Source organism: Hyaena hyaena, unplaced genomic scaffold (assembly GCF_003009895.1).
Source record: "Hyaena hyaena isolate Hyena2069 unplaced genomic scaffold, ASM300989v1 scaffold_492, whole genome shotgun sequence".
NCBI classification, from domain to species: Eukaryota; Metazoa; Chordata; class Mammalia; order Carnivora; family Hyaenidae; genus Hyaena; species Hyaena hyaena.
In genome coordinates this window covers 217,963-238,146 of record NW_024081124.1, presented here as the reverse complement: position 1 = coordinate 238,146, position 20,184 = coordinate 217,963, and the positions used below count along the sequence as shown (strand labels likewise).

At 47.7% G+C, this 20,184-nt stretch overlaps 1 protein-coding gene across 2 annotated transcripts in view; it reads right to left on the bottom strand.

Moving 5' to 3' along the window:
- The window catches only part of RABEP1 (rabaptin, RAB GTPase binding effector protein 1), a 96,848-nt gene that overhangs the window by 32,419 nt on the left and 44,245 nt on the right, over positions 1 to 20,184 (bottom strand). For both annotated transcript variants that reach the window (XM_039254540.1, XM_039254541.1), the window contains 2 exons: positions 4,470 to 4,673; positions 2,807 to 2,967 (listed from right to left, as the gene is read on the bottom strand). In XM_039254540.1, coding sequence (XP_039110471.1) covers positions 2,807 to 2,967; positions 4,470 to 4,673 — 365 coding nt within the window. The remainder of the gene's footprint in view (positions 1 to 2,806; positions 2,968 to 4,469; positions 4,674 to 20,184) is intronic.

The window sequence follows — 20,184 nt, the reverse complement described above, 5'->3', positions numbered from 1 at the left end:
GAGGGGGGAAAAAAGGAGGGAAGAAGCAAAGAATTTAACATAGACTGCGTTATTTAATGATGCAACAATGACCCCACAATTAAGTGTTGCAACCATTATAAACAAAAGTTATTAAAAACATAAACTATGGGGCGCCCGGGTGGCTCAGTCGGTTGAGCATCGGACTCTTGATTTCAGCTCAGGTCATGATCTCACAGTCATGGAATCGAGCCCTGCATTAGCCCCCACACTGGGCACGGAGCCTGCCTAAGATTCTCTCTCTCCCCCTCTGCCCCTCCCCCCCATGCACCTGCACACACACTCTCTCCAAAAAGAAAAATACCAACATAAAAAACAAAAATCAAGGAAAATGTATTAGGGGGTGCATCTGTCACGACGAGCACCAAGTGACGTATGAAGTGCGGGTTCACTGCACAGCACACCCAAAAATGCCGCGTGTACCGGAATTAAAGTTTAAAAAATTAGATCAAGAATAACAATAACGAGGGGCGCCTGGGTGGCTTAGTCGGTTGAGCGTCCGACTTTCGCTTAGGTCATGATCTCGCGGTTCGTGGGTTCGAGCCTCGCGTCGGGCTCTGTGCTGACTGCCAGCTCAGAGCCTGGAGCCTGTTTCAGTCTGTGACTCCCTCTCTCTCTGGCCCTCCCCTGCTCACTCTCTCTCTCTAGAAATAAATTTAAAAAACCTTAAAAAAAAATAAAAAATAAAAACAAGAATAACAATAACGAAAAGAAAGTGTCATCCACATATAATGATTTTATGGATTAAAAGTTGATCCTATGACTTTTCTCTTTTTTTTTTTTTTTTGACTTACTTCTTTTCTATTGCTTAACTGCCAAGGCCATACCTTCAGGGTCACACTAAGTGGAAAATGTAAAGGCTTGTGCTTCATCTTCCAGAGAAATGGCTTTCAAGAATTCTGTATCAACTACGGTGTTTATTATATTTTCATTTTTGACAAACAAAAAAATAAGGAAACTGCCTTCTTCTATGAATGTTCTTATAACTGTCTTTATGGCTACGTATTGCATTTTATTAGTCACCTTTTTAGGTTTATTCTTTAAAACAACATGGAAAATGTGGGCCGAGAGGGGCCTAAAGGACACATGGTGTCATGCAATGTGGTGCGGTGTGCGAGATCTTTAAACTGGATGACAGGACATTGGGTAAAAACTAATGAAACGTGAACGAAAATGAATGGACACTGGTTAACAAAAATCAAAGCTGGATACTAGTGACGATGCACCACACTAACACAAGAGCCGGGAGCAGAGCAAACTGAGTGTGGGTATGCGGGACTCCTTACTGTCTTCACAATCTCCTTCTGTAAACCAAAAACTGCTCTAAAAAATAAAAGTTTATTTTACTTTTTTTTTAGTGCTTATTTATTTTGAGAGAGAATGTGCGCACACAGGCACAAGCAGGAGAGGGGCAGAGAGAGAGAGAGAGAGAGAGAGAGAGAATGCCAAGCAGGCTCCACGATGTCAACAGAGCCTGACATGGGGCTCAGCGAGAGCCCATGGGGACCAGGAGATCAAGACCTGAGCCAAAATCATGAGTTGGACACTTAAGTGACTGAGCCATCCAGGCACCCCAGGTTTATTTTAAAAATAAAAATACATTTTAAAAGTGACAAAAAGCGGCAGACTGAAAATCATGTGGACATATTAGAAGACTGGAAACAAGGATCTCCTGTTCTGGCTGGAATGGAATTTCCAGTGACAGCATCGGATAGGAACCATCTAGAACAGCCCACAGGAGGGGCTGTGGACAACTCTTAGATGGCCCAGTGGCTCTAGAGGTGAGGAAGGTGCGCCAGACCCTCAAGAAGAGGCGGAGTTACAGTCTTCTCCTGGAAGAAGATGGAATGGATAAAACGATTCTCCGTGTTTAAAGCTTCTATTTTGGGTATCGGGTTCTCAGATGATTTTTATGTTATTATAAAAACGAAATCACAGGGGCGCCTGGGTGGCTTAGTTGGTTGAGCATCCGACTTTCGCTTAGGTCATGATCTCGCGGTTCGTGGGTTCGAGCCCCGCGTCGGGCTCTGTGCTGACTGCCAGCTCAGAGCCTGGAGCCTGTTTCAGTCTGTGACTCCCTCTCTCTCTGACCCTCCCCTGCTCACGCTGTCTCTCTCTCTCTCCTAGAAATAAATAAAAAATATTTAAAAAAAACAAAAAAAAAACGAAATCACCTTCTAAACACACAAAAGCAGTCCTTGTATGGACCAAGGGTTAGGAACCAAAGATGATTAATACCAATGCAATAAAAAGTCAAATTCTAGTTATTATTTTATGTGTAATATGCGATTTAAAATATATGTGTGGACACACTATAATAAAGTTCAAAGACCTTTCACAACATTCGTAAGGATCGCGCTCTGCTCAGGCCTCCTGCGGGCCACGTCCGCGCATGCGCTCGGCCCGCACACGGTGGGGGGGGGAGAACGGAGGGACGCGGAGAGGCAACACCCGCTCTGAAGGCCCAGCTTCGACACGCTCACCTGGCGACTACGCTCCTGTAACTATCTGTGACCCCCGCGTGCTAGGCGCGTGCTAGGCGCTGTCGTGGGCCCGCAGGGCACCCAAATCCACAAGGGCGCACGGAGCTCACGCTGCCGCGCGCACGCGCATGCGCACCGGGAGGTCAGGGCGGGCCTGCTGCCGCGGAGACACGGCTCAGGAGGCGAAGGGGGAGGGGTGCGCCGCGCACACGTCTGGGGTCGGCGACGCAGGCCGTCTGGCCCCGCGTCCCCACGTTCAGCCGTGCGACCAAACAGCCCCGCACACGGGAGGCGCTCCGTCGTACCTTCTTCATCTCGTTTTCCAGGTTCTCCTCCTCCTGGCCTTCGGACAGCCGGCGCCTCAGGTCGGCCAGCTCCCTGTCGGCCGCCTCGCGGTACTGCGCCCACTGGCTGCGCTCCTGCTCCAGCCGCACGTGGAACTGGTGCTCGTAGTCGCGCACCGTCTCTAGAAAACAGCAGCGGGGAGCGCAGGCCTGAGCGCCGGGCGGGCCGGCACACCCAGGGTGTGGAGGGAGCTGCGTGAAACGCCTTACGCCTGGTTTCTGGAAATCTTCCAATTCATTAAAAAAAAAAAAAAAGAAAAACCCACAACTAAAACTCAAGCAAGGTTTCTGGTTATTACGGGCAGAAGTTTCGTGAGGGCCGTGACCCACGTCTGCCCCTCACGACGGGCCTGTGACGTCCCTTCACTTGCGGATGAAGAAAACCTAGGAAGAAACCCTCCGGCCCGCGACCCTTCCGCAGCCAGAGAGCCGCAGGGCCGGCGTCCCGCACGGAGGCCGCCGGCAGCCAGGCCTCTGCTCCCACACGGCACTACGGCTCCTGGGACCCGGCCTGTCACCCCACCCCGCTACCGGGGCGTGAGAGAGGAGGGGTGCGGCTCGGGGTACTTCCCTGTAACTCAGGATCCTAAACTGAGACAAATTCTGAAGGTCTTTATTACATGACTTTAATGTGATCTCAACACATCACAGGACAGACACCGTGTCCGTTAACTTCCAGCCCCCGCTTCCCGAACAACAGAACCCCAACTCCGTCCAGGAAGTCTGTGGCCCACTTTACGAACAAGATTTCCGGCTGCCTCTGTAATTGAGGGTAACCACACACGTCAGGGGCTGTGAGGGGGCACCGCCGAGACTTCTCGAGAATGTCTGTTGCTTGGCGGCACAGGGAGGGAGAGCAGCCGGTGTTCAGAGAAGAACAGAGGTGAAAACCATACGCTATGGCTGGAGGAGAAAGACCAAAGGAGCCCAGGACACTGGTGACACCCTGGGGCCCACCCCTGGGTGACAGCCACCAGACAGGCAGTGGGCGGTGGTCCTGCCACCTCTCGGGGGCACGAGGGAAACAGGACACGAGCGCAAACACAGGGAGAAAGTCGTCGTAGTTCACGTCTCTGACAGTAACTGAACTGACTGCAGGAACTCGAGGGTTCAGGGGTGGCCTGGCTTGGGTCACTGTCATCTGAGAAATGCAGGCCGTGACCAAGCACTAGTGTGGACAGCAGACAGACGCAAGCCCGCTGCTCTTCTATGGTGCGAGGGTCACGGCCATGAAGGCACTCGGCTGCAGAGACGGCCGCAAAGAGTCCCAGCCAAAGCCAGGCCGTTCCCGATGACGTGAAACCGGCCACATGGACTGGGTGGGGGGTAATCCGCGGGGAGCCGCGAGGGGAAGCAGGGCCCGGAGGCCTCGCGTGGAGGTTCTCTGCGCGGCGCGCTCCCTGCACCCATGCAGAGCCCGGCTCCGCAGAGAACCCGCCTGCTGAGGACGGAGGACACCGCTGTCGCAGCACCACTGGCGGCCCTGCTGTCCTCAGGGTGACGGTGGGAACACACAAGGCCACGAGCAGAGCTCAAGACATGGTTTACGACCCTCCGAAAACGTCCGTCACCCGCACCAGCGTGGTCGGGAAACAACAAAGCAGACGGAGGGCTCTGTCCTTACCTTTCATAACAGCCTGGAGGGAAGCGACCTCCTCCCTCCACTGTCTCTTCACTTCGTCGATGGCCTCCTGCTTGGTGTTCTCCGAGACCGTGGCGATGGCCTTGATGTTCTCCACCTCTGCCTGGGCCTCCCACAGCTGCGTCCGGAGCTGCCCCAGGTCATCCTGCGCCGCCTGCAGCACCGCGTTCTGCCTCTTCAGGTCCTCTGGGGGAGGGAAAGGCCTGTCCGTTAACAAAGGGGCCGCGCTCCACAGGCTGACATCCAACCCAAGGAAGAAATAGCACGTCCCGTTTATAATATTACAGTCTAATGATGGAATTAAGCATTACGTTTAATGTTAGTTAACTTAGAGAACCAAATTATTTTAATAAAGATAAGACTCCAGGTGTGCAGGGCATCACACATCCATTTCTTATTCATTATCCAACCAGACGGTGATTACAGCCGTAGTTTTAAAGCTAAATTTAGACTCTTTCACTCACTGGCTAATCAACTTATTTAACCTGTCTGGCCTCATTTCCCACATCTACAAAACGGGGATAAAAACACCTATCTTAGAAGGCCTTGGTGAAAAATAATGTACCGAAAATGCTCAGGAGTAAAACACTTGCACAAGGGGAACATTCGAGACACGATTAATGCAGGAGAAAAGGAAGCCGGAGCACACGGCAGCTACAAGACCAAGGATTTCCACAAGTCAGGATTAGCTTTCTCTGCAGCCCTTTGCCACCTCTTCCCTACCGAGCTGACCCAGCGAGGTGACGACAGACGTAGGCCTACGGGAGCCCGAGATGGGAGCCACATGGCCCTTCAGACCATGAGCATCCCCACAGCGTTCAGGGCCGTTTCTGGTCCCTACGCACTTACCTACAGTCACTATCTTCCACTGTCCCAAATCCCACCAACACGGCAGGGACAGAACAGTGACAGCTGTCATCTGTATTTCTCTACCAGTAGTGAAGCTATCTTTTTATTACATTGATTAACGTCCATGTTTCTCCCACAGTGACATCCTCTACCTGTGCTTCTCATGAACAGTCTTTCTTCTGATTTGGAAGAGGATTTTACACACAGCATTAGCTCCACATTCTTACAAAGCTTTCCTGGCCTTGCCGCTGTCGGCCTCTTCACTTTTCCCGTCTAGAAGTTCAGATACATTTATGCAGAAGGACCCTTGACCTACATGCAAAGTCGTCAATTTCCTTCAGAGAACACAGTACCTGAGCTGACCGGCCAGCAGGACAGTCTGACTTAGACTCTACCTCGATCACCAGTGGCAGGGACCTAAGGAGTCACACGGCCCCCAAGCCGTGTCGGCAGCAATACTTCTCTGCCTGGCTTTCTAAGTACTGGAAACAATCAAATAAATAAATAAAACTGAGGCACTTTTATTATCAAGCGCACAGGAATTAACAGCCTGGTAGTGTGAGCAACAGGGGAAACACCTGTCATGTTACTCGTAACTGAAGTTGTTTTAAGAAATCGTTACTCTCTCTCTCAGCCTCAGTTTCCCATTGCTTTGTCACTACTATTAAAATACCCTGAAACATTAGCCAAAGAAAAGTTACAAGAATATTAATTACAGAAAGTAATTATCTAAAGAATCCGGAAGGAAAGCCGGACCCCTGGGACACAGTGGTAGATGTGTGGGAATGACCCTGAGACAAAACACACGGAGCCACAAAAGAAAAGGTGTGCGTGTGACAACTCCATGTTCTGAGTGTACAAATATTTTTGTAAAATAAAAGGGAAAGCATGATCTTGGAATACTCGGTTCATTTCTGAGAACAATTCTGTCAAGGCTCAAGTCCACATGCGCACCCCTCCTCCGCGGAGTCACCCTGACACGTTGTTTCTTGGAAATCGCCCAGAGCTACAGACGCTATCGCGGTGTCACTATGAACAGAAAAACTGCAAATGCCAAACCTAAATGCTAATCTGTGGCACGTTTCCGCACAGACAGCCTGGAGGAAGACTCGGTCAAATGCTGTTCCTGACTGACCTTATGTGTATTTACCTAAGTCTATATTATATGCTACATATTGCATATGTATGCATATATGTGTACATATACGTACATACACACACATCTTTAAGTGAGAAAACAGACAGAAGTTAAAAGTTAGAAAACCTAATTTTCTGTACCAAAACATTTCAAATCTGCCAGTGGTACAACTTATTATTAAAGAACAGATATTGGGACGTCTGGGTGGCTCAGTCGGTTGAGCATCCAAATTTGGCTCAGGTCATGATCTCACAGTTCACGAGTTCAAGCCCCACATCAGGCTCTGTGCTGACAGCTCTGAGCCTGGAGCCTGCTTCAAATTCTGTGTCTCCTCTCTCTCTGCCCCTCCCCTGCTCATGATCTGTCTCTCTCTCTCTCAAAAATAAACATTAAAACTTTTAAAATAATAATAAAGAACAGTTATTTACTCATTTGGGTTTTGTAGATGTAATCATAAAGATTTCCAAACACACTCCAAACTTGAGAATATAGTACAATCTATGGTGATAGTACCTATCACCAAGATACGCCAATTATCAAGACTTTGCCACATTTATTTCAACCATCCTTTTTCTCTGAAGTATTTTAAAACTGAGTCCCAGAAACAACGTCCCGTCCCCTAACACACTACATGTGTCGCTAAAAACAACAGCATTTTCTTACACACACGCGGCGCCACGGTCACACCAACAAATTCACCACTGTTTGTTTACTACAACCCAGTACCCGGTGCAGTAAAGCCCCTCCAACTGCCACAGAGATGTCTGTTTGAAGTTTGTATGAATCAGGAGCCAAAGAAGACATTTCACTTGGACATACTAACACTTTACAGAGTATTTCAAACATACAATTACACAGAATTACATAATAGACACCTATCACCTGGCTTCATCTTTTTTTTTTTTTTTTTTTAAGATTTTATTTTTAAGTAAGATCTGCACACAACCTGGGCTTGAACTCTCAACCCCGAGATCCAGAGCCTCAGGCTCCAGGGACTGAGCCGGCCAGGTAGCCAGGCTTTATTGGTTGTTAATATTACTGCTACATATGCTTCCATTTCTTTTTAACTTTAAGAAGTAAAACATGGCAAATGCCCTACTTCCCTCCGAGGTAACATCCATCAGGAATCTGGAGGGATCATTACCACACATATTTTATACCATTGCTCTGTTACAGGTTTTCAAACCTCAATGGTCTCACAGCACCGTATTCTTCATCTAATTTCCTCCAAGTCTCAACACTGGCTTTGAGATCATTAATACACGTGACGGCTTCAGGTGTCCACGGCGACACCACAGTACCGGCGTCAGCCCTCACGCTCGGGGCCATTCAGGTGGGGAGGAGGGGCCTACCTGTTCTATTCACGTGCTCCCCATTTTATGCCCACCGTCCTGGGCTTCTCCCAATTTTACAACACTGTCGTATATCACGTTTCCAGACACATGAGAATCTGATGATGGCACTTCTGTTCTATAAAAATGCTCTGTTGTCCTGCCAATACGATGCTGTCTAAACACAGCAGTATTCGTACTATTCTGTCTACTCTCGTACACATTGTAAAGTTTTCCACAATAAGCAGCTTAATAACAACACCGTAAAGGCACCTGGGTGGCTCAGTCGGTTAAGTGTCTGACTTCAGCTCAGGTCATGATTTCAGTTTGTGGGTTTGAGCCCTGTGTCGGGCTCTCTGCTGACAGTGCGGAGCCCCCACATCGGATCCTCTGTACCTCTCTGTGCTCCCCCACTCACATACATGTTCCCTCTCTCTTGAAAATAAACATTATAAAAATTGTTTTAATTAATAATAAAAAAAAAAACCTGTAAGGAAGCTTGGGTGGCTCAGTCAGTTAAGCATCTGACTTCAGGTCACGATCTCACAGTCTGTGGGGTTCAAGTCCCGCATCAGGCCCTGTGGTGACAGCTCAGAGTCTGGAGCCTGGTGTAGATTCTGTGTCCCCCTCTCTCTCTCTGCCCCTCCCTGCTCACAGTCTCTCTCCCTCCCTCTCTCAAAAATAAATGTTAAAAAAAAAAAAGAAAAAAAAACCCACTGTAATAATTTTGAGTAAGGTGGGGACATTACCCTGCCAGACGTAAGCTAGGATTACAGCCTCACGCACCCACCACCAGCACCCACAACCTACAGGCAACCTAGCCCGCCCACTCACCTGCATTCCACAACATACCGTTCTGAAACAAGTTTCAGACTTTTTTTCTAAATAAACTTTATTTTTTAGAGCAAGTTAGGTTGCACACCAAAACTGAGCAGAACATAGTTTCCATGCACTCCCTGCCCGCGCCCCCTCGCCCGGCACTGGTTATAACCACCGAGCCCGTGAGGACAGGCCTGCCCGCAGTCTACACGAGGAAGCTGTAGCCGCCCCTGGAGGGCGCACCCACTGGTTCCGCTGCCTCCGCCTGTCCATCCCTCCTTCCCTCCTTCCCTCCGAAAGCCGGCAGCCACTACTGTCCCCACGCTGTGCCTCTCCCAGGATGTCACAACCATGCATGACACAGTCTTTTCGAGGCAGCTTCATTCCCCTGAAGGTTCATCTCCTGCTCAGGCTGAATGATGTTCTGCTGCCTGGACGCGCCAGCTTCTCTGCCCGGCTCCCAAGTCCCGGCCAGTCATCAATCAAGTCGCTCCTGTGTGGACATGGGCTTTCAGCTCACTCAGGTGTGCACCGAGGGGGACTGGGGACTCACAGCACCTGAGAGTATGTTCCCTTCTGTAAAAACCTGAAACTACCTTCTGAAGCGACCACACCATGTTGGTCCCACCAGCAACGAATCACCGTTCCAGGTGCCCTGCGTCAGCAGCAGCATGTGGTGGGGTCGGTGTCAGGTGGCGGCCATCACAGCACATGGAGGGACAGCTCCCTGCTTTAATATATTCACACTCATGTAACCACCGCAATCGATTGTGGAACGCTTTCATCCGCCCAGGAAGAAACCCAGTGCTATCACCCCCCACTCTCTAGCCCCTCGGTATCAGGGAACCACGAATCTACTTTCTACCCCCATTGATCCCGTGCCTACTCTGGACACGTCATACAAATGTAATGTGATGTAATAAGTGATGCTTTGTGACCAGACGGTCTTTAGCACAGAGCTTTCAAAGTTCATGTTCCAGTGTCAGTACTTCATTCCTTTTCATGGAGAAATGAAAATACCCATTCATCAACTGGTACCTGGATTGGCCCCCACCTTCTGGCCACTCTGAATAATGCTGCTGTGGCTGGTTATATGCTGGTGTATACAGCACACGCTTCATTAGCCCTTTGTGTCTATACCTAAGAGTGAAATCCTGGGTCAAGCAGTGATTCCATGTTGAACCATCTAAAGAACCAGAAGCCTGTTCCCCAAACCTCTGGAGTCTAACATCCTGCCAATAGTGTCTCAAAAATAAACGTAAAAAAAAAAAAAAAAGAACTGATGGTTACCAGAAGGGATGTGGGTGGGGGCATAAGTGAGACAGGTGGCGGGAACTGAAGAGCACGCTGTGATGAGCACTGAGTAGCACGCGACTGCTGTGCGCTATGCTGTACATCTGAATCTAATATTATACTGTATGTTAACTACCTGGAATTTAAATACTTTTAAAAAAAGAAATACAATTGATTTCTGTATATTAATTTTGTATCCTGCAACACTGCTTACCTCATGCAAGAGTTCCAACAGTTTTTCAGTGGATTCCCTTCAATTTTCTATATAAAAGTCATATGACAACAAAAATAGCTTTACTTCTTTTCCTACTGCAAATTTATGTAACTTTAATACCAGTGAAACACAGAAACTTTACTCCTCTATAGCTCTTTTCTTAGCCCGCGTCTATGCTGTTATTATATATGGCGGCATCTAGATACGCTGCAAACCCGATGGTACTTTGCTGTAACTACTGCTTCATACCATTTTCTTCTAAAGAAGTTAACAGAAAAAAGGAGAACACGTATATATTGATAGTATGTGTCACACTAACCTTATTTACTGCTTCTGGCTTTCTTCACTTGATCCTTTGGATTAGAATTACCATCTGGTGTCATTTCCTTAGTCCAAAATAGCCTTCCTTCCACTCAACTCCTCTGTGCTGATATTGGCAAATATACTACATTCCCATACATTATACGGCCAATAAAACAATATTGTATTGACTTACAGAACTGCTTTCTAAAATCCATTAAGAAATATTTATACTCTGTTGTAATTACACAATTATCCTTACCAAGGACTCTTTTTAGAAATTTCCACATAAATCCAAATTACTGTCTGGAATCACTTGCTTTCAGCTACAGAATTTCCTTTAGTATTTCTCATAAAGCAGTCTTCTAGGAAAAAATACTCTTGTTTTTGTCTGAGATAATGTCTTTATTTCATCTTCTTTGAAAGATACTTCTGCTGGATGTAGCACTGTTTTCCTTTGAGCATTTAAAATCCATACCACTGCCTTCTGACCTCCATTGTTTCTAATGAGAAGTCATTTGTTCATCTCCTTGAAGTTCTCTTATAGGTGACAAGTTGTTTCTCTGCCCCTTGTAGGATTTTCTCCTGGTGTCTGGATTTCAACATCATTACTATGATGTGTCTGTGTGTGGATATCTTCACATGTCCATATCCTACTTTGAGTCCCATGAGGTTCTTAGATATGTAGACTACCGTTTTACATCAAATGTGGGAAATTTTTAGCCATTCTCTCTTCAAATATTTCTCTCTCTCTCATCTCTGCTTCTGGCCTTCCCATTACACATGTGTTGGCAAACTTAATGATGTCCCACATTTCTATCAGGCTCTGTTCATTTCTTTTTTTTTTTTTTTTTTACAAATAGTTTAGTGGCTCTGTTCATTTCTGTCTTTTCCTTCTGTTCTTTAAACTGGACAATCTTAAGTGACCGATCTTCAAGTTACTTAATTCTGTTTTCTACCAGCTCGAATCTACTGCTGAGCTCCTACAGTGGATTTTCATTTTAGGTGTCATTATTTTTTTAGTTATATCCTTCTCAACTTCAGAATTTCCACTTGATTGTTATAATTTCTTTGCTGATATTCTCTATTTAATGAAACACTGTCACACTTTACTTCACAAGGCACTGCCTTCTTTAAACACACGTGACTACCTTGAAGTCTTCATTAAATCTGACATCTGGTCATGCTCACGGGCACTGCATGTTTTCCACTGCATGGATCACAGCTGTCTGTTTCTTATGTCCCAAATTTTTGTTGTTGCTGTTGAAAGTGACTTATTATTATTTTTTTTTTTTTACAACATATTGCATCAATACTAACCCACTCTCTTACCAGCCTCTTCTCATCTGGGATTTAATAACTGACTGGATTTTAGTAAAAGTTGGTATCATCTCCTCCACTCACACAGCTGTTGCTCCTCAGAAGGTAAGCCTTGGGCACGTGCAGAATCACTCTGGAATGACCGTAGTAATTTTCACAGGGCTCCCCTGTGATGGTCTTTCCCTAACTATATCCATCAAACTGCACTAAATTGCTGGTCCTATTCTAAGCGACATACCTGCATTAGGAACAGGACACTGAGTGGGGGAGATGGAATGGCCGCCGCTGGTCTCCCTGGCCTATTTCTCCCATCGCGGAAGCTCCAGCCCGCACGGCACACCCACGGCTGGGCTTCCATCCTGAGAGTGGAGGCGGGGCAGGAGGAACGCACCCTCAGCGGCACCCCACTGCACCCTCGCCTCTACAACAGGCAGCCCGGTGGGGGCAGGGAGGAAGGCTCCACGGTCCTCGACTGTGTGTTGGGGAGAGAGCGACACCTGCGTTCTACGCATCATCTGCCCGAGGTGCAGCTTCCATGATCCCAGGCTGGGCGGGGAGGGAAAGGAGTGGCTCATGGATCAAATGCCACAGACTCTGTTTTCACCAAGATTCAGTAGATTTTCTCAAAGAAATATTTCTTTTGCTGTAGAACCACTTCTAGAAACTTTTTCTAAGTTTTATTTACTTAAGTAATCTCTACACCCCACATGGGGCTCACGTGACCCCGAGATCCAAGAGTCGTGTGCTCTTCCAACTCCGCCAGCCCAGCCCCTCCACTTCTAGAAACTGTAAATGGTTGTTTTTTATAAAAAATAAATTTCACCAGTTTTGCTGGGGAAAGGGTCTGTGGCTCATCTGAATATATGAGACGCGGGGGTGCCTGGGTGGCTCAGTCGGTTAAGTGTCTGACATCGTGGTTTGTGGGTTCGAGCCCCATGTCAGGCTCTGTGCTGCCAGCCAGCTCAGAGCCTGGAGCCTGTTTCGGATTCTGTCTCCCTCTCTCTCTGACCCTCCCCTGCTCAGGCGGTCTCTCTCTCTCTCTCAGAAATAAATTTTTTTAAAAATTTAAAAAAACAATATGAGACGCAGAGCTCTCAAACATACCATTTACCATAAAAACTTCAGACTGTATCTCTAAAAGGACCATTTTTTAAAAAACACATGAAATGGGGGCATCTGGGTGGCTCAGTCAGGTAAGCGTCTGACACTTGATTTCAGCTCAGGTCGTGATCTCACAGTTCGTGAGCTCAAGCCCCACGTCAGGCTTTGCACTGATAGCATGGAGCCTGCTTCAGATCCTCTCTCTCTCTCTCTCTCTCTCTCTCTCTCTCTCTTTCAAATAAACATTAAAAAAAATTGTAACACATAAAATTTACCACCTTAACCCTTCTAAGTGTAGAGTTCAGTGATATTAAAAGTTACTCACACTATTGTACAACGAATTTCCACAATGTTTTTTATTCTTTTAACCTTTATTTTTGAGAAACAGAGACCGAGCACGAGCTGGGGAGGGGCGGAGAGAAAGGGAGACAAAGAATCTGAAGCAGCTCCAGGCTGTGCCGTCAGCACAGAACCTGATGCGGGCTCGAACTCATGAACTGCAAGATCATGACCTGAGCCGAAGTCAGATGTTTAACTGACTGAGCCACCCAGGGGCCCCTCCACAATTCTTCATCTTAAACAACAGAAAGTACAGGGGCGCCTGGGTGGCTCAGTTGGTTAAACATCCAGCTTCAGCTCAGGTCATGATCTCACAGTTCATGGGTTCGAGCCCCACATCGGGCTCTGTGCTGACAGCTCAGAGCCTGGAGCCTGTTTCACATTTTGTATCTCCCTCTCTCTCTGACCCTCCCCTGCTCATGCTCTCTCTCTCTCTCCCTCTCTCTCTCAGAAATGAATGAAACATTGAAAAAATTAAAAAAAAAAAAAAAAAGGTCCGGTTGTCTCACGTTTTTTCAGTTGTTCAGGCCTTTGAGTCAAACCCAAATAAGGTCCATATATTTGTTAGTTAATATACATTTTAAGTGTCTTAAATCTACGGTTTCCCCTCCATCTCTCTCTTCTTTGAAATTATAGAGTAAACCAGGTTGTCCTCAGAGCCTCCCGCAGTCTGGATACTGCTACCTGCATACCTACAGCAGCGTGAACTGTTCCTTTGTTCGTCGCATCTCCTACAAACCGGTGGCGCCATGTGGTCGGGCGCCATCTTCGTGATCCTCCTCTTCCCTGTACAACTGAAGAGAGTTTGGAAGCCCCACGAGGGAAACACGGAGATGTTAATTGCTATTGCTCTGATCTCACACACCGAGTCAGCTTCTTGATGACACAGACTCTCCGATGGACACGGTATCACAGTCCCTTTCTTCGGGCAGTGCCACTTTATAACTCTCCTCTATAAAGGTTTTACACAACTTTGCTGCGACATATTCCCACGTGACTGAAAATTAGGATTTTATTGTCTGTCTTCTGTTTTATTTTCTTCGGGAATTCTTTTTCTTCTACCACGTCCCTAATTGGTCACTGGTGCAGAGAAACACCGCTGATGCCTCTATCCTGACCTTCATTCCCCAGGGCTGGTAACTCTCTTGGTTCCTCTATGCCGATAACCACGGACTCCACCCAGAGACAAAACTATCTTTAACTTTCAAAATTTCGTAATTCCTTTCTTTTCATTTTATTGCGTTAGCAAGGACTCTAGTATAAAAATGAAGGATTAATAATGGGCTTGCTTATCTCATTTCACTATTAAGTGTGATATATGCTACTGGTTTCTAAGAAAAACTTTTTCATAGGCTAAGGCAGGGCCCCTCCGTCCTAGTTTGCGAAGAACTAGTGTGAACTCATTACTAAAGCGTGTTCAATTTTTTGGCGGTTTCTTAATTTGTTAATGTCGTGAGTTACATCAGCACACGCTCTAATGCTAGTCTATCTATCCTTGCATCGCTACTATGCAGGGTCATAGGTGGACCATTTTTAAATATTCTACTTAAGTCAATGTTATTTAGGATTTTAAACTCTATGGTCATAAATGAGACTGGCTGCTCTACAGGCTAGTATTCGTGCTTCTTGTTTAGGTGTCAAGGTTATAGTAATCCCATAAAATGAAATGGATGGCTCTCTTTTTTTCTGCAATAGCATATAAAAGGAATAAATTTTCCTTGTAGACTTAACAAAATTTGTCTATGTCTGTGGCATCTTTTACAAATAAGAATTGTTAATTTTTATTTTAAGGTTTGTTTAGTTTTGAGAGGTACAGCACTTGTGGGGGAGGAGCAGAGAGAGTGAGGGAGACACAGAATCCGAAGCAGCTCCAGGCCCCACGCCGGCAGCACAGAGCCCGATGCGGGGCTCAAACTCACAAACCAGAAGACCTGAGCTAAAGTCAGACACAACCAACTGAGCCACCCAGGCACCCCAAGAATTCTGTTTATTGAGACTCAGTTTCTCTTATGGTTATGATTTACTCAGGCTTTCTATTTGAGGTAATTATGGTAATTCATATCTCCTAGGATATTATTCATTTCAACTAAACATCCAAAATTTTTGGCATGGACATACAGTGTTCTCATGCTTTTACAGCTCCTCTATATCAGTAATTGTCTCATTTTCTTAGTTTTTTCCAAAAAATGTGCTTTTGATTTCACTGAGCTTTAACTGTTAACTTTGCTTTCCATTTCATTAATTGCTGCTATTACTTTTTTCTTCTACTTTCTATGTGTTCACTCGTTTTCTAGCTTCTTGAGTTGAACACATAGATCATTTATTTTCAACTTTGTTTTTTACTTATTATTTTTTTTTAGTTAATTTATTTTGAGAGAGAGAAAGCACTCACATAAGCAGGGAAGGAGCATGGGGAGGGGAGGGGAGAGGAGAGGAGGGGAGGGGAGGGGAGGGGAGCGGAGGGGAGGGGAGCGGAGGGGAGGGGAGAATTCCAGGCAGGCTCCCATGCAGAGCCTGACACAGGGCTTGATCTCACAAACCGTCAGATCATGACCTGAGTTGAAACCAAGAGCTGGATGCTCAACCAGCTGAGCCCCCCAGGCGCCCTTCTCATGTCTTTCAATAATTTGATTTTAATAGATCCTTTTAAAATTAAAAGGTTTGGGGCGCCTGGGTGGCTTAGTTGGTTAAGCGTCCGACTTTCTCTTAGGTCATGATCTCTCGGTTTGTGGGTTCTAGCCCCGTTTCGGGCTCTGTGCTGACTGCCAGCTCAGAGTCTGGAGCCTGTTTCAGTCTGTGACTCCCTCTCTCTCTGACCCTCCCCTGCTCATGCTGTCTCTCTCTCTCTCCTAGAAATAAATAAAAACCTTAAAAAAAAATAAAAAATAAATAAAATTAAAAGGTTATTCTCCAAGTCTTGTTTCAGCTGCTTCCCAAGTATCTTTACTGTATTCTCAGATTTTATGATCTCCACTGTGACTTGCTCTTTAACTCAAGAACAACAGGAATGCATTACATTCTTAAGTTTCCAAACTTTTAAAATAACATTTAGATGGTTGTTTAAAATCTAACAGCATTAGGTAGGAAAACATAAGTAGCTTGATTTTTTTAATACGTTCAGTCTCTGAGATATATGCATGCAGATAATTTTTAAGTGTTCCTTTTTAATATAAAAAAATGAACTTTTTTGTTTCCTTGGGTACAGAATTCCTAAATCAAGCCTTTGAAAATTCTGTTGCTGAAAGCTATTGTATCTTTTTTAAAAAAACTTTTTTAAGTGTATGTATTGAGAGTGCGCGTGCGTGAGCAGGGGGAAGGGCACAGAGAGAATCCCAAACAGGCTCCATCCACACTGTCAGCACAGAGTCCAACAGGGGCTCGAGTCCACCAGCCATAAGATCATGTCCTGAGTCAAACCAAGTCGATGCTTAACAACTGAGCCCCTCAGGGCGCTCCCAAAGCTATTCTCTCGCTGTCTGCCGCCTGAGCAAGCAACGCTGTGTCCTCGGCAAGTGCTCACTGATCGCTTCTTCGAATTCTATCACCTTCTGTTTAGGTGACGAGTCATGGTGACTTTGTTAGGTGCACACGAGTTCATGACTGTTGTAGTTTCTTGGTAGATTGTTTCTTTCATCATGAGACAGCCTTCTGTATCCCGTCAATACTTCTTGCCTTAAGCCCCAATCCTGTTACTGTCTCAGCTGTTTCACTTTCTTCCTTTGAAACATAACATGAGCTATGAAGTCTCCTGGCTGTGTTTTGTCTACAGCCAGGCTTCTCGGGTTCTACGGTCCGTTCTGTTTCTTCCATCCTCCCAGCCCCTCTGTTCACTCTTCTCTTTGCAAATGTTCTCTTTACTCGCTCTTCTGGTGATCTGTGTGGGTGATAAATGCTCTTGGTTTTTCTATGCCTGAAATACCTGTATCACTTTCATTCTTGAATAATTTAGCTACATAGAAAGTTCTAGATTGAAAATTACTTTTCTCTGCCCTTTGAAGATCTTATTCCACGGTCTCCTGGGATCTATTTTGCTTATGTGGTATCTCCCAACAACATAACTGTTTCTTCCGTTACCTTCCAATATTTTCTTTTCATTCTTGGTGGTTTATCGTTTAAGATATGTCAAAATAGAAATGTATTATTATTTGCCTATTTGGTACTCAGTATTTATGTTGAGGAATCACTTTTTTAAATTAATCCCTGAAAAATCTGTTATTATTTCCATTCTCTTCTCCCTCCACTCTTTTTAGATATATGTTAGAGACTCACTTTATCCTCTATGTCAACTGCTCTTTGATGCTCCTCTGTCTCACTGGGAGGGAGAACTCCCAAACACCATTTCCTAATTTACTAAAATAAAATCTCTGTGCCTTATCTAAATATAAACCATCTACCTACCTGGTTCAAGTTATTTGTGGTTCCCAAGATTTCTAACGGCTTTTAATTTTTTTAATACACTCTAGTTTTATTTCCATATCTAAGAGCAAGCTTCTGACAAATAGCTTCTTCATCCTAGCTTTTACCTATTGAACAAAACACTGGTTAGTTACCATCAGGGCTTTATATAAATGACCACATACAAATCCTTCTGAATATACTAGAAAATTTCAGTCTTCTGGTGATTAATGTGAGCGAGCTCCATTCCTACAATCTTCCCTCAGATCCAGAACACCAAGGCCTTTGGCCTGTTTGCTGCCTCGCGTCTCAGGCTCCACCTTACCGCCGAGGCTGAGGATTCTCCGAACACAGCCGCTGCCGCAGCGCCGGCCTCTGCACGGAGGACGGCTAAACAGAAAGCGGAATCAAATTCTTCTCGTGAAAGCTACACACATTGTCTTCAGGTTCAACAACAGAAAAGCAACAAAGCTTCCAGAAGTCTCTGCCAGGGTCCCGGCTGAAGTGGGCCGGGACAAGAGGGGCGCAGGGCAGAGCGGGAGCGGGCGAGGCCGGACACTCTCTCACCCGCCCTCCTCACGGCCGTCCGCGCCTCTGCCCAGCCGTTCTCCGAACAGGCGGTCACGGCCACCGTGACATGGGAGCAAGAGCCGCTCCCGTCGGGACACACACGGACGCTCGCACGGCCAGAGACGGCGACTGAGCACGTCGGAACCACGCACGCGCCCCCCACCCCGCACGACGGCCACGGGCTTCGGCGTCACGGCAGGGGCGTCACGGCCGGCGGCGCAGGGCGGCAAACAGCCAAGACAGAAACGGAACCGACAGTTACCGCCACACCCTACGCGTTTTCCTTAGAAATGACACCGCGAGGTCTCAGAAAGGTCACGTTATCCCCTTCGAAATCTCGTCGACAGCCACCTGCCCCCCGCGGCGCCCCCGGAGCTGCAGACAGCGGGGCCACCGCTCCCGGCTCCCGGCGACGCTCCCGGCGACGCGGTTAAAGCGACGTGAACACCAACCGCGCGCTCCGCTGAAGCCACGTGACCGGCTGTGCGCGGCGGACGGAAAACGCAACTTCTCTTGAGGTTCAGGAACGAGAGGTTCGTGGTCATTTTCATGTCTTCAGACTTTACAAAAAAGGCCACTTTATAATTTAAAAAAAAAATACAAAAACAAAGGAAACCCTAAGACTTTTATCTGGGGACAGAGAAAAACAGGAAACAAACGAGCAAACGCGGGGCAAGATTACGCTGAATAAGCAAAGACTGAAGGAAAAAGCCGTGAAAACGAGGGGCCGCCCGCGCGGGGGGTGACGCGGAGGAGGGGCCGCCCGCGCGGGGGGTGACGCGGAGGAGGGGCCGCCCGCGCGGGGGGTGACGCGGAGGAGGGGCCGCCCGCGCGGGGGGTGACGCGGAGGAGGGGCCGCCCGCGCGGGGGGTGACGGGGAGGAGGGGCCGCCCGCGTGGGGGGTGACGGGGAGGAGGGGCCGCCCGCGTGGGGGGTGACGGGGAGGAGGGGCCGCCCGCGTGGGGGGTGACGCGGAGGAGGGGCCGCCCGCGTGGGGGGTGACGCGGAGGAGGGGGTGACGCGGAGGAGGGGCCGTCGGGGACTAAGGGCCACGACGCCTGCGTACACAAGAAGGCGCCACAGGTCGCCGTGACAAGAACACACCACCGGGCAGAGCTGAAAGCGGTGCCTCATCAATTCAAGGTTAAAACAAGTTTTAGGAGCGGGGGCGCCTGGGGGGCTCAGTCGGTTGGGCGTCCGACTTCCGCTCGGGTCATGATCTCACAGTTCGTGGGTTCGAGCCCCGCGTCGGGCTCTGTGCTGACAGCTCGGGGCCTGGAGCTGCTTCGGATTCTGCGTCTCCCACTCTCTCTGCCCCTCCCCCAGTCACGCTGTCTCTCTCTCTCTCAAAATTAAACATTAAAGAAAAATTTTTTTTAAAGAAACAAGTTTTAGGAAGGAGATTTAACCGAGTCACAAACTCACCGAAGACCCAGACGCACCTTTTCTGAAGACACACAACACGCATTCAAATGAGGAGCTGTGCAGCGCGTACCCCCTACCCCGGTGGACTAGCTACACTTTCCGGAAGTAAAACCCCACCTCAGGCGGCCCAGCCTCCTCAGCGTTCCCGCCCGATCCCACAGGGGGCGGCCCTCCGACACCCCCGCCACCAGGCGCCAGGAAGCGGGGCCCCGCCCCGGACGCCGGCGGGCCAGGCCCTGCGGGCACGGCTGCCGCCCCCACGCTGGCTGCCGGACTTCCCCAGCGCGGCGGGAACACACTTCAGGGCGGCTGCGTGGCTCCGCCGCTTGAGCGTCTGCCCCCCGGTGTCCGCTCCGGTCACGATCTCACTTCCGTGGGACGGGGCCCCACGTTGGGCTCCTTGCTGAGTGGCCGGCCCGCAAGGACCCTGCTTGGGATTCTCTCTCCACCGCCCACCCCCCCACTCGTGCATGCTCCCTTTCTCAAAAATAAAAACTTTAATTAAAAATATATTTTATATCACTTTATACATAATACGTATATGTCACTGAAACAAAATATTTCATGCAACTATACTTATTTTCCTACTTTCCATTTTATTCT